Source organism: Sorghum bicolor, chromosome 9 (genome assembly GCF_000003195.3).
Source record: "Sorghum bicolor cultivar BTx623 chromosome 9, Sorghum_bicolor_NCBIv3, whole genome shotgun sequence".
NCBI classification, from domain to species: Eukaryota; Viridiplantae; Streptophyta; class Magnoliopsida; order Poales; family Poaceae; genus Sorghum; species Sorghum bicolor.
In genome coordinates, this window is record NC_012878.2 from 3,617,045 (window position 1) to 3,630,557 (window position 13,513).

Consider the following 13,513-nt stretch of genomic DNA (forward strand, 5'->3'; position numbering starts at 1 on the left):
AAGAAAAAAAAAAGTGCAGCAACTAAGTTGATAAAAATTAAATAAGCTCTGGGCATTAGATTATCCAATGTTCACAGAGAAGTAACATTCATCTTTTACAATATACACTGAGCTTCCTGCAAAATTCTGTACAATTTACAACTTGGCTCATTTTCTACAAGATCAATGAGAGACTATAATCATGATTTGGCAGGTGGAACTTGGTCCTACAGAAGCAGTACTGCAGCAATACTACACTCCTGATCCTGATTCCTGAACCACATATAGGTGAACTACATATAACAAGTAGGTCGACAAAACTATTAAAATTATGATAACTGCTCATGCAAACTTCAGTGCAGTGATTGCCAAGAGAGTTAAGGCCCTGAAGAGAATTTCGTTCACACTTTTCTCTATTTTCACTGCGACCTCATCATCCTCGATATTCATGTTACTAGGGCTTCTAAAAATGCTGGCAATGGTATCACGCAATCCATTGACTGCCCAGGATAGCCAAAAGAGTCCGAATCCAACACTGGTGCTAAGCAGCCGAGCCGAAGCAAATGGAGTCCTCACGCCAGTAGCCATCTTGCACATAACTGACAGAAGAACAGCCAATCCAGTTCCAGCTATGCCAATAGAGCACTGCGTTAAAAGTTCAGTGATCTCCGGACCAGCCTTTTTCAGTGAGAGGATTGTCGAGCTGCTTTTGTCCTTGTCCAGTAGGATCGATAAAATAGCTTCACTAGCATGTGTGTAGTTTCTCTGATACAAGTCACCTTCTTTGATGTTTTTCACTTTACGTTTCTTCTTTGACAAAGATTTTGAGTTCACATCAGTACTGCACGTTATTTTAAAACAGAAACCACATTAATATCTTGATTGTCTAGTAAGGTGGAAACAGCAATCTAAAATGTAGCACAACATAAAGTAAAGGGAAAATTGGCTACCGGACATGCAAAGTGGTGACCATTGCTGGAAGACACTTTTTCATGTAACACTCACCACCAAAACAATTGCCATTTGTAAACCATAAGGCCAACGGCTATGAAATTTTAACAGCAACAAGATATGATAGTTATCTACAAATCATCTAATACTCACTTCCATAGAAAATCTCGTTAAGGATACGAAATCATGTCCACCAGCAAATCATGGCTGTTAAGGTTGCTGGTGGACATGATATCATGTCCTTAACGAGATTTTCTATGGAAGTGAGTATTAGATGATTTGTAGATAACTATCATATCTTGTTGCTGTTAAAATTTCATAGCCATTGGCCGTATGGTTTACAAATGGCAACTGTTTTGATGGTGAGTGTTACATGAAAAAGTGTCTTTCAGCAAATGCGCGCCACTTTGCATGTCCGGTAGCCAATTGTCCCTAAAGTAAAATGACCAAATGTTCCTGCACCTGCATGTAAATTTAAAGAATTCATTCTGAACATTACATATCAAGGTTAAATGAAGACCTTCCAATTAAAGGTCTTTCATGCATGGTTAGCCCCAAAATGATGTATTACACATACTTCTGGCATAAAGACAAAACTTTATAACCACACTTAAGAATATTCAAATAACAACAGGCCCCTCTGCTTAGTGTTTGCTAATTTTCATAGATAGGAACTTTCTAAACTATAACATACAGAATAAAGATATAGTTAAAAAAAAATGCCTACTACTATTTGTGCTGCAAATGATAAGCTCACACCACTAGAACACAAAATCTAACCAGCGATGGGTCGCGTGCTCACGCAACCGCGCTCCCCTCCGCTGACCCCGGCTGTCTCTGGAGTTGTGTTAGGGTTTGCTGTCTCTGGCCTGGCAGTAGGTGGGCAGAGCGGCAGGGCAGTGGAGCACCGCCAGCTGTGGCGGTGGAGGCGGCTGTTGGGGCAGAGGAGGCTCGCCAGCGACTGGTTGACAGAGCCGACGGATTAGTGGAGGGCGGATGGTGGGTGGGGCAGCAAGGTGGCATATTGCCAGCGGCCATGGATGGTGGTGCGAGGCAGCGGCGGGAGGGGTCGCGTGCTTCACGACCGCGCGACCCATCGCGCGGTAACTGCCTCCCACTAGAATCAGAAACTACTCTAGGATCTATGCTGTGCTGCCAATTGGCAAAAGCACTGCAGTACTCCGTATCAAAACTTTTAAAATAAGTGAAATGAGAAAATAGCATTGGAGATGCCATAACTAATAATGTTTCAAAGCAGAAACATGAAGTAACATATGCCATAAAAATGAAGCAAAAAGAATGCGGTACCTTTTTGAAACATCAGCTGCTGTGCTTGCTAATTTTAAATTGGATACTTGGCTGTTAGCCCGAGAACGCCTTTTCCTGTTTATGCAAAAAGAACCATGTCATGTCAATGTGATAACTGGAAATGTAACAATTAATAATACATAAATATCACAAGTTCACAACTAAGACAGTGAACATCAATTTGTAACTTATAAACAAATCATTGGCATAGAACTACATCCTCTATGTTGAAGGGCAACTTAAGAGACTTCCATGCTCCACGTATTTCTTACTACCTAGCTATGCATTGCTATTATTCATGCTTCTTGCCTGTTAATCATGCAAGAAGATCTAGTTCTGTACTAGTTCATCCTTGGGTTCTTAGAAGATAATGGAAATCCATGTGAAGCTCAAGGAAAATTTAGAATACAGATCTTGTTCTCAGCTACCTCATTCATGGAAATTAATGGCCAAGCTGCAGCATGTTAATAGTTCCAACATAATACTTAACAGAAAAATTATTCTTTCCACATATCAGAAGGAAAGTCACATAGAATGATTTGCGTTTGCAATCTTACTGACATTATGCACACTTAAGTAATTAGGCAACCATTAAGTAGCAGTTCAGTAATCATGCTTTGCAGTATTACCTCTCAAAGTATGGAACAAGAAATGCAGCCTTACAGCCACCAGTTTCTCGTTTAGACATGTTGAACTCCAGGAAGACCGAGAGCAAGTCTATCATCTCATCACCGTTGCCAGCGAATAGGACCCGGCCATTTTGATCGATAGTAAGAACAGCGCCATGGGACTGAACGAAGTGCAGAAGAGGATCAGGGATGACAAGTTCTTTCTCTGGCAGATAGTGTTGGGGCTCATTCAACACGAATTCAGAGATCGCTAACTTATCATCCGGCATATATGGCTGAGTTCCCATGTTTATTGCTAGGGTCTGTTGCCCTGTGAATTCAGCTAGCAAGGATTCATCAAGTTCCTTCACGTCAGACCCAGACATGAGAAACTTGAGGAGTTTCTCTTGCCTTGCACATTGCTCAGCGATCCCAAGGCTAAGTTGAACTGAGTCAGGGTGAGAATCTGTTCCAAAGACATTAACATGAGAAATGAGATAATTGGAGTCATCCATCAGAGGCTGTAAAAGATAACCACGAACACTCTACTCATAAATTCTAGATCGCGGAACAAAGTAGCATCCTACTGATGTTGGTGTTCAAGGTTAAGCGTGCATAGAATGAAACCAACTGATGTAGAGGCTGAAACCCCGTTCCATTATTATCTTAAACAAAAGAATGAAACCAACTGCAAGTTCACCCTTTCATTTGCAAGCATGGAAGGTGCCATGGATGTGTGAGTAGGTGTTCTAACCCAACCCCTTTGTGAACTTCGATGAAATCAACTTTCTTTGCATCAGATACTAGCGCACATCACTTTGTTCAAAAGTTGTAGGCTACCTAAGCTGAAGCTGAGGCATACAGAGCACTCAATTGTCAAAGAGGTAAGTAAAGTAATATGCAAGAGAAGGCAGCAGCCACTACGTGGTAGAACAATAGGTACAACACGAGGCCTTGGGGATGACAATGAACGAACCTTGCACGTCGATGAGCGTGGCCGTGTCGGGCATCACGAAGGCCTGGTAGGCGGCGGGAAGAGGCTGTCCCTGATGGACACCGGGCACGACCATCTGCATGGGCTGGCCCTGGTGGTAAGGCATCCCCGCCTCTAGATGGTGGGGCGGATGCTGCTGCTGCTGCTGCTGCAGCGGCGCGCAGAGCTGCACGCCGGCGTCCTGCGGCCTCTTCCCCTGGACCTGGAGAGGAAGCACGCCATGGAGCTCCTGTTCACCATGACACCACGAACCCATAAGCCACAGCGAGTCAATCAGGCCGAACAACAGGCACAGCGAGCCGAAAACAAATGCAACTGGTAAGCCATCGCGAAGCAATCAGGAACCAGGCGGCCAACGCCCGCCCCACGGGAACGGGTAGTTGACCGACGGCAGCCCCGGTGCGACTCGTCTGGCACGGGATTTCGGTTCGGGGGGAGGGATAGGGCCGGCGCGCGTCGCGTACCTTGGACGGCGGGAGGACGACGGGGGAGGCGGAGGCGACGGCGAGGAGGGACAGGTCCCCCACCATCGATCGATCCCGAACGATAGAGGGAGGGCGGGCAAGCGGCGCGCGCGGGGTGGGCGGGGGGAGGAGCAGCGAGCGGCGAGACCGCGAGAGGCGACGATAGGAGGAGGCGGCGAGCGGGCGGGCGTGCGTCGCGCGCGGGCTGGGGGCAGGGTGGATAAAAGCGGGTGTTTACTGGGGGCGAACGGGTGGAGTGGAGGCGGCGACGCCGGGGCGGCGTGGAGCGACGGTGGCGTGGGGAAAAAAACGGCCGATTTTGCCCCGGCCGCGGCGGTGGAAAACAAGCGGCGGCGACGGGGTGGGGGAATTTCGGCTTGGGCGGACGGACCGAGCTGGCCGTGTAGCATTTTTTATTTATTTATGGTAATTATTGTTCTACTTTGAATTAACTAGTCTTAAAAAATTCGTCTCTCGTAAATTTCGACGAAACTGTGCAATTAGTTTTTATTTTCATTTATATTTAATCTCAACAAAACTATATAATTAGTTTTTATTTTCGTCTATATTCAATACTTCATGCATATATCTAAATATTGATGTGAGGAGAAATTTTGAAAAATTTTAAATTTTTGGTGGAAGTAAACAAGGCCGGGGTTTTTTTTTTTTTTCTGTGGTGCGCGAGGAAGATTCGGGAATCGGAGTTCGGAGGAGACGGCGTCATTCGGGGCCACTCGTCAGCGTGGGTCCCACCTGGTGGGCCGTGGCCCGTGGGTGCGTGCGGCCGCCGTGGGCGATGGACCACCGCACCACCACGGGTGTCTGATATTTTTGTCCCTCCTCTGTCACGGCATTTCCAGCCTAGGAGATCCGGGAACGAAGGTGAGAGCCACATGGACTAGATTGTGACAATGACCCGTGGGTCCACATCGAGGCCGGGCTCCAGCTGCACAAGCCACTTAGACGGCCCAAAAAAAAAGGCCCAGTATAGCATACTAATCTAGCCCAGCTTGGGTTTTGCTGAAAAATATTAAAGAGGGATCATGGCGAGTTTCCCGCGGTTTCCCCGCGCGCGCGCCCCAAATTTCCCGCCAGAAGCCGCGCCTGCAGTGACTTTGACAGCGCCGCAACCGCCGGGTACTCGGCATCGGCATCGGCATCGGCATCGCCAGCAAAGCCACCAGCGAGAGGGAGCACGACGAGCATGTCATCCTGGGACGACGACGACGACACGGCGGCAGCGGCGGCCACGGACGTGGAGCTGCTGAAGCGGGCGTGGCGGAACGAGAAGGCCGCGCCGGAGATCCTCCGCTTCGACTCGCCCCTCGTGTCCCGCGTCCGCGAGCAGATCCAGCTCCTCGTACGCTTCTCCCTCTCCGACCTCTTCGCAGCGAGCGCTGCTCGGGTTACTGATTACGGCTCTGGATCTGACGGGGGTTCCCTCTCCCGTTGTCGTGTTGTTTCCAGGAGGAGACGCTCGACGACTTCGCCGACAGCGGCGTCGACGACCTGGTGGTCTCGCTCTACCAGATGGACCTCGACCGCACGCTCTTCCTCCTCCGCTCCTACCTCCGCCTCCGCCTGCAGAAGGTTAGTAGTTACTGTGCTTCACAACCCACCCCTCATGTTCGTTCGTGCGCTGCGCTGCCTAAATTGAATCAAAATTAGTGACCCAAAAAGAAATGCTGCGCCAATCTGATCACGCTGCTGGTGTGGCTGCTGCAGATCGAGAAGTACACGATGCATATCTCCAGGTCCGACGACCTCCTCAGCCGCCTGTCCCAGCAGGAACGCCGCTTCGCCAAGAGGTACCTTTTGACTGCAGTTGCCACAATTGTTTGTGCTAACTTGTGAAAGTAACCGTGGATCTGAATTCTGATGGGGGTGAATTTCTCGTGTCTGCTCTGTCACAAGTTGTGCGGAGATCATGGAGAAGCATCTGGAGCAGTCGGTGCTGTCCAAGCTCCCGTACGGCTATGACTCGGTGACCAGGCAGTCGTTGTCCAGCACTGAGGATGACATGGGTATAATGCCTGATCTCCCAAATTACTCTGCTCCTTGTTCCTTGCTACTGTCAGTGCTATACTGTTCTTCTGTCTGTAAGCCTGTATGGTTGGTAGAAACTTTTGCCGTTTCATTTCAAGTGGGCAGCCTGTCATGTATCCTCGGGTACTATGATCGTTACTTGTGCTCAAAAGTCAAGTTCCTCCTACATAACAAAAATTGAGCTGTCAAATTAATCACAGCTCTAGTACAAGGATGCCTCTTGCAGTTTTTATGTGATGGTTCTGGTTACCTACCGCCTCAATTGTGAACATGCTCCCATGGTCCCACCAGGTTCTATGAATTTGATAGTTCTTGACCATCAATTTTTTTACAGTTCTTTAATTTTGAATTTTGGACATTCCCACACCAATCAGGCTGATTTATCACCCTCCTAGCAGTGTGATTATTAATTTATATCCTCTTCCATGGATGCATAGAGATGATGCTATCGCAGCCTATCTTGAAGGTTTGCCAAGTTTTTTTATTCTTCCTTCTCTCCAGCTTGGGTATTTAGATCGCTATGTGCTTACAATTGCATTTCTGATTGATTTATCAAATTTGAGGAGAAGATCAACCTATCTGTAAAAGGTCCGCCACTTAGTACTGAATAAAGGCAATGGCTAAGCAGCCCTTAGCTTCTCCCTTTTTTTAGACTAGCCTTTAGCTTCACTTTTTAGGCAAAGGTTCAAGAGTAAAAAAGGCTCTTCAATCATGCTTTTATAGTACATTGATAACAACTGCAGGGACATATTTATACATTATTCATTCACATGCTTCTTATATCTCTAAAAGATACTGAATGCTTTGGAATTTTATATTGCTAAAGATGTGCAGCAAATGTGCTTTTAGACATGTTTGTTCATGTAATCGGCCACTAGCAACCATCCATCTGATTCAGTTTTCAAATGCCTCTTTCAGTGCCAGAGCCTCAGCTTGACACTTTTGTCTTCTGCAAGACCAAGAGCGACGTAGGTGCATTCCAGCTAGATGACATGTAAGTGCCCAAACACACATCCAACTCTTTGCTTTGCACCCTTTCAAGCTCTGCTGACCATGACGCTTGCTTCCTTGAAGAGGAGAGGAGGTTGTGGATTTGGTTGCTGATGACTTGTATGTTCTTCGGTACAAGTCCATCAAGGGACTCGTTGAGAGTAGCCGGATCGACCTCATCTGATATCAATGACCGCAAGTAACATATCATGGACCTTTTGGTCCTAGATTCTTCCCAATTCGTGGAAAGTAAGGAATCAAGGGAAAAAAATCGCTAAGCACCGTCACAAAAACGACAACAACTGAAAGCCGCTGTATATGTGCCATTGGCATGTGGCTTAGGCTTTCTATGTATTTTGTAATGTGTACATGATTTGTCATGGTACTGAACTTAGTTTATCTACTCTACTTATTATTTTACTCCATTTATAAATGAAGATCAGAGTCATGTAATTGCCAATTCCCCGCTTAACACTGTCGATGGCAGCTATAACTTCATCAGATGTTTAGTTTGGGACAAAAATATCTGCAGAGTAACCTTGCCCAAAAACACAAAGGAATGGAGATCGGAGACACCATATGTACCCTATAACAATTTTTTTTTATAGAAGTGAAGAAATGGTGACGAGACATGTACTATGTTTTGTTGCGAGGAAACATTTTTTTTCTTGTTCACCTGGATTCAGACAGTTAGGTGCTTGAAAAAGACATGCGGCACAGAACCTTCCCTTTTTTCTTTTGAGATGCTACTTTTGAAACCATGAAGCGTCAGATGAAATATAACTACCTTTTGTCAAATCATAATGTGTCTTAGTACGTCCTATAGTTTGGCGTTAGCACGTCAAATTTGAATTGACTGGTAAGAGGATGTAGCTATTATTAGTAGTATTCACGCATGGTGACCATTTGCAGTGGTAGTATCGGACAGATTCGTCTGGTCAGTGGTCACAAATGAAGAGGCATTGGATCGGTCAGATATGAAGCATGGCATAACTTATCAATTATCATCAGGTAGTCTGCCCATAGTACTTCTTTTCCTTTTATTTTCAATTCTGTCGGAGTATGCGTATAGCCAGGGGGTGAATCCAGCATGGAACATATTCCCTCCGTCCCCAAAATAGAGAGCGTTTTAGATTTGGACATGGGAATTAAGGGAAAGTGAGGACGTTTTAGGTTTGGACACGGGAACTAAGGAAAAGTGGAAAGGTGCATTAGAAAGTATAAGTGTGTCAAGTATTTTGGGACAACCCTATATCGTCATATATTTTGGGACAAAGAGAATACATGACAAGAGTATATGTAATTATAAAAAGACGTTTGTGCTACCATACAAAAAGAAATCATAAGAACTAAAAAAGAAAACTAAAAATTTAAGAGAAAAATGGAACAAAACTAAGAAGCAATAGACCTCTAACTTTACCCGGTAGTAATAGAAATAAGTTAAAGGAGATAAGGAAGATAACAAGTAGACTAATCCTAAATAACATAGATGTCCACTGGAGATCAATTCTAGAGAAAGAACAAAAAGTAAAGCACTAAATAAATTTAACTAGCTTAGAGGGTGCACTATGTGAATGAATTAGACATTTTGTATGCGATAATAAAAAGAAAAAAAGAGATGAAAAGAATAAGAAAGACTTATTATTAATTATATAAGATACTACTAGTAATTATAATATTGAGGGATGACAAAGAATCAAAGCACAAAAAAACATCATTAACTAGCTAATTGGAATAAACACACATCTTGCTTTCTAAGAGGTCCCATCATTGCGATTGAACCCATCCATAAAGATATTCTATTTCTATATTATATTATTTATGATATATATAATTTCACATATCCAGAATTTAATTAATTAATATTCTTATTGCATCTGAAATATCTTTTATAAATTTGTGCGTGTCACATAGAAAAATTTGCTAGTATATATGAATCTTAAAGATATCTCTCCGTAAATTATATCCAAAAATATTGTGTCATTAGAACAACACTAAATAGAGGCATATAAATATTTCATACAATGCATTATATTAGAGCAACTTTAAGATAATATTTATAACCTTTTAAATTTATAGGAGTAGAGATTCTTGTGAAAATTTTTTCTCCAATAGTCTCTTTAATTGGGTCTGCAAATATAGACATCCTCTATTCTAGATTTCTCACTAGCTAAAGTTACAATGTAAGGATAACTTTCTAGAGCGTGCACAAGATATAGTACCTTCTTGGAGGGTATAAAGATATATAAATCAATTTTATTTAAGGTGGAATAGCCAAATTCATCCCTGAACTATCACAGAAAACTCAATTTCGTCCTTGAACTTTTACAGCTGGCTCAATTTAGTCCCTCGAGTGCTACAATGGCTCACGTCGTCATCGTCCAATTAGATAGGGTTATGAGTTATCGATTTTGCCCTTACCTCTTGGCCATCTCTCGATACTGTAGCTGGAGGATTTTTTTTTTTTGCTTTTTTTTTGCTGAAATCTTGTTGTTTTTGTCCTTGCCCCCTTGTCCATCTCTCATGGCTGATATTGTAGCAGGACTTTATTTCCAAAATCTTTCTCATTGAATAACAAACGAGTTGTGAACTGTGTATTAACTATACGTGTAGCAGTGATAGTCTCATATATAAAATTGTTAAAACATTAGTACTTCCCCTATCCAATAAAAGATATCATTCTAATAGATTTGTTCCAAATGACCAAATCAAACGATTTTAACTTGACTAATTTTATAGAGAAGATTGTCAAAGCTAATGACATAAAAAAGTATGTTTGAGAACAAGTGTAATACTTATTTGGTAACATAAATATTGGTGTCCTTTAAATAAATTAAGCTAAATTTAGGATAACTAGACATAGGACAAAAACTATAAGGTTTTTTAGATGAACTTAATACTAGATCTTATTAGTTACTACTCTCCATTCATTTCAAATTGTTATATATCCTAGTGCGTGACAAAAACTAATGTAATAATGTGAAAAACTAGACTGACTTTATGCACATAGTGGAAGTCTTAAGAGAAACATGATTTTTTTTTTGCTTGCATTAAGACAACCTATGTCGGTACCGGCTTGCAATCCTTGCAGTCTTGTATTTTCTTTTTTTACAAGAGTCTTGTCTTTTCTTTGAACGTTGGTGCCGTTTTTATCATCAACAATGATTTTCTAAGCGTTTTTCTTTTGACTCAATGCCTTGTGTAAGGGGTGGTCACAACCATAGACCTGCAATGATTACAATATTAGCCATGAGAGATGACCAAGGGGTAAGGATAAAAACGGTAATTTATAACCCTAGTGATGATGACATGAGTCAGCGTGACTCTCCAGGGATAAAATTGAGCCAGCTGTGAAAGTTCAAGAATGAGAACGACCGTTTTCATAGTTCAAGGACGAAATTGAGCTTTCAAAGAGAGTTCAGGGACGAATTTGTCTATTCCACCTTTATTTAAATAACTCTTTAAATGATGATTGAGAGAGTAGAAGTATATTATATATATGGTCATGCTATTTCTTGGGTCGCTCAACACAATTAAACAACCTCTGCATTAATTTTCAGTGAATCAAATCAGATGAAATAATAAATAAAGAAACGGTGTTGGGCTTGTCTATTTTCTTGATCAGGCCATAACTTCATCTGTCGTAATCTCGTTCCGTCCTGTGGTTAATTTCCCATCTGCTCGTCAAATTTGTCAATTGGTAGCCGGGAAATAGCTAGGCTAGCTTGCTGTTGGTAGTACGCATATATGGACGACCATTGCTCGCTGATTTGTTGCACTGATGTCAACTTGCATGGAGAGTCCAACATTGGTTGTTGTATGGTCATCATCAGTTGTGGATTTGAAGGATGGCACACCTTATTATCATCCGGAATTCTGGATAAGCTTGTCCGCCCATAACCCTTTTTTTTTCCTCTTTCAGATAACCGTAGCCAAATTTCCTCTGCGGCCATAAATCGTTAACGTTGCAATCTCGCCCATTTCTTTGGTCAGCATGGAGAGAGAGAGAGAGAGAGAGAGAGAGAGAGAGAGAGAGAGAGAGAGAGAGAGAGAGAGCAGGAAATGGAAAATAATTCAGGTAGATGCCCTTGGTGGGCATGATTGAATTCTTTTAATTTGCTACTATGGGTGGTGCTGGTATGTAGTGTTAGGTATCAGTATCTTTCTATCAAAAACAGATATCGTTCAGTTACAACTGTTTTCACTCTTCTCTTTTGGGATTTGGGAGGATATATATATGGGATCTGGTCTCCCTATCGGCTGGTCTTCATCAAGGTATAAGTCACGACGTGGCAGGAAATTTCCATTTTTCCACTAGCCATGTTTTTGCCCGAAGTCATAGCATAGTTCAACTAGATAACTTTTAAAAAGCTAGAAGGGAAATTTCCATGTAAGAAAATGGAAATCCATTATTCGCGGTAAACAAAAATCGACAATTGAAATCTTGGGAGTTTTGCTCCAAGTGTGAAGACTTCAAAAACTAAACCCATCATAGTGGCAAAAGGAACCAACATACTACCAATGCATGGAGAGACAACAAAAGATAATAAGTTTGACCAAATCTGTTTAGGTCCCCGGCCAACACCTACCACAACAGATGTGGTGTCGTCGAAGAAGATTAAGGCCTGTTTGGTTCCTTTAGTGATCTGTTTAGTAGCACCCTTTTTGGTTCTATTCACTAAAGATCACTAAAGCACTAAACAATTACTATATTACCCTTAATTAATATAAGCGGGGCAGAATTAATAAGAGGTATACCCTGTAATCTTTGCACTTTAGTCACTTTCTAGCCCCTTATCTATTAAAACCACTAAACTTTAGTGACCCTTTTAGAGGGGGTGTTTGGTATTTTAGTGACTAAAAGTGACTAAACTTTAGTCACTAAATTTTAGTGGAGGTGAACCAAACAGGCCCTTAGACAAAAAAAAAACGGCTCTCACAGGTGTGGAGAAAAATAACAAAGAAATAAACTAAGGAATCTTAGGCAGCCATAGCTGACACGCAAACCTAACACCGGCCAAAAATTTCCATGGCAATTGCAGCTATGGCGTGACGAGCGCGGCGAGCAACCAAACAACCCCTTAGCGTAGTATAAGACTAGTCCTAGTGTAAGTCATATAAGACTAAATTATTGATGTGGTAATAAGCTTTAGAAAGGAGGGGGGAGGGGGACACAATGGAGATACCATATGAGCTTTGTATCCAACATCCTAGAGTCTAATACCCACATCCGGTCTCTACAAAAAACACATCTTTTTGTACATATATGTAATATCTATTTGGTTCTTTATATAAAAATAAAAAATAGGTAGGAGACTCCCCTGCCGACCACTAAAAAAACGTATTGCCTAACACACAAAATAGAAGACTCCTAATAACCATCAATCTTGAGACTAGACGACCATCCATGCGTCTGAGAGAAAAACACCATAACCATTTACACAAATTATTGCAAATCCGTTGCAGCTAAACCTTACAAAGTGTGTTTGTAGAGGATAACCCATGTGCAAAGCCAATAGATAACCAAAATAGTATACTAGCGTTTCGTGATATATTTCATAATAATAACACATGAAACAATGAATGAACCCATGCATGCAGTCTTAATCTCTTTTAGAGTACCTAAGAGAGTATTTGGTCATAACAAGAGTGAGTCTAATTTTAGTAGGTTATCCAATACAGAGTACCTCAGCCTTTATAACATTGGGAAGAATAGCCTAACAAACCAAACCAGAATACCCCAAATTCTTCCAACACACAAGGAGGTTCACTAATCGACAAGTGAGTCTAGTCTAACCTAGTAATCAACTTGTCCAAGCGCTCACTCACTCACAGCTAGCGGCCTAGCACAAAGCGTGTTCCAGCTTTCACGAGGGAGGGACGGGGACGATCGCCGTCCGCACCGTCCACAATTAGTTTACACCTTCGAACGCATCCTAAAGCTTTGCAGAAATCGGCGCAACCTGTGGCTCCAACTGTGCGCGACGGCGACACTTCCAGGTGGCTCCATGTGCCCCAATCCTTTTGCCATCGTCGCCCCCATCGGTGGCGGCCGCCGCCCTCGCTCGCTGCCCCGCCCCCTGCCCTCACGAGTCGTGAGGACAGGAGCACACCAGCCAAGCGGGCGAAAGTGTGAAGAAAAAGAAGCGAGGGCTGTGTGTGTGCAGGAGAAA

General features: G+C 42.8%; 2 protein-coding genes across 2 annotated transcripts; one reads left to right on the forward strand and one right to left on the reverse strand.

Annotated features, from left to right (window-relative positions):
• Positions 32 to 4,583, reverse strand: LOC8068212. Its single transcript, XM_021447486.1, has 5 exons — positions 4,305 to 4,583; positions 3,823 to 4,069; positions 2,868 to 3,312; positions 2,239 to 2,313; positions 32 to 820 (listed from the first exon to the last, which is right to left on the reverse strand). Exons 1-5 carry the CDS (start codon positions 4,368 to 4,370, stop codon positions 322 to 324), a joined length of 1,332 nt encoding a protein of 443 aa, XP_021303161.1. The 5' UTR covers positions 4,371 to 4,583; the 3' UTR covers positions 32 to 321.
• Positions 5,353 to 7,970, forward strand: LOC8068213 (DNA replication complex GINS protein SLD5). The gene is made up of 6 exons (XM_021447217.1): positions 5,353 to 5,664; positions 5,772 to 5,894; positions 6,030 to 6,112; positions 6,219 to 6,328; positions 7,269 to 7,344; positions 7,425 to 7,970. Exons 1-6 carry the CDS (start codon positions 5,509 to 5,511, stop codon positions 7,522 to 7,524), a joined length of 648 nt encoding a protein of 215 aa, XP_021302892.1. The 5' UTR covers positions 5,353 to 5,508; the 3' UTR covers positions 7,525 to 7,970.

Coding starts and splice junctions, on each gene's coding strand:
- LOC8068212 (XM_021447486.1), bottom strand. CDS start 4,370: ATGGTGGGGGACCTGTCCCTCCTCGCCGTCGCCTCCGCCTCCCCCGTC. Junction 4,070..4,304: donor TCGTCCTCCCGCCGTCCAAG/GTACGCGACGCG, acceptor CATGGTGAACAG/GAGCTCCATGGCGTGCTTCC. Junction 821..2,238: donor GCAGCTGATGTTTCAAAAAG/GTACCGCATTCT, acceptor AATAACGTGCAG/TACTGATGTGAACTCAAAAT.
- LOC8068213 (XM_021447217.1), top strand. CDS start 5,509: ATGTCATCCTGGGACGACGACGACGACACGGCGGCAGCGGCGGCCACG. Junction 5,895..6,029: donor TCCGCCTCCGCCTGCAGAAG/GTTAGTAGTTAC, acceptor TGGCTGCTGCAG/ATCGAGAAGTACACGATGCA. Junction 6,113..6,218: donor GAACGCCGCTTCGCCAAGAG/GTACCTTTTGAC, acceptor CTCTGTCACAAG/TTGTGCGGAGATCATGGAGA.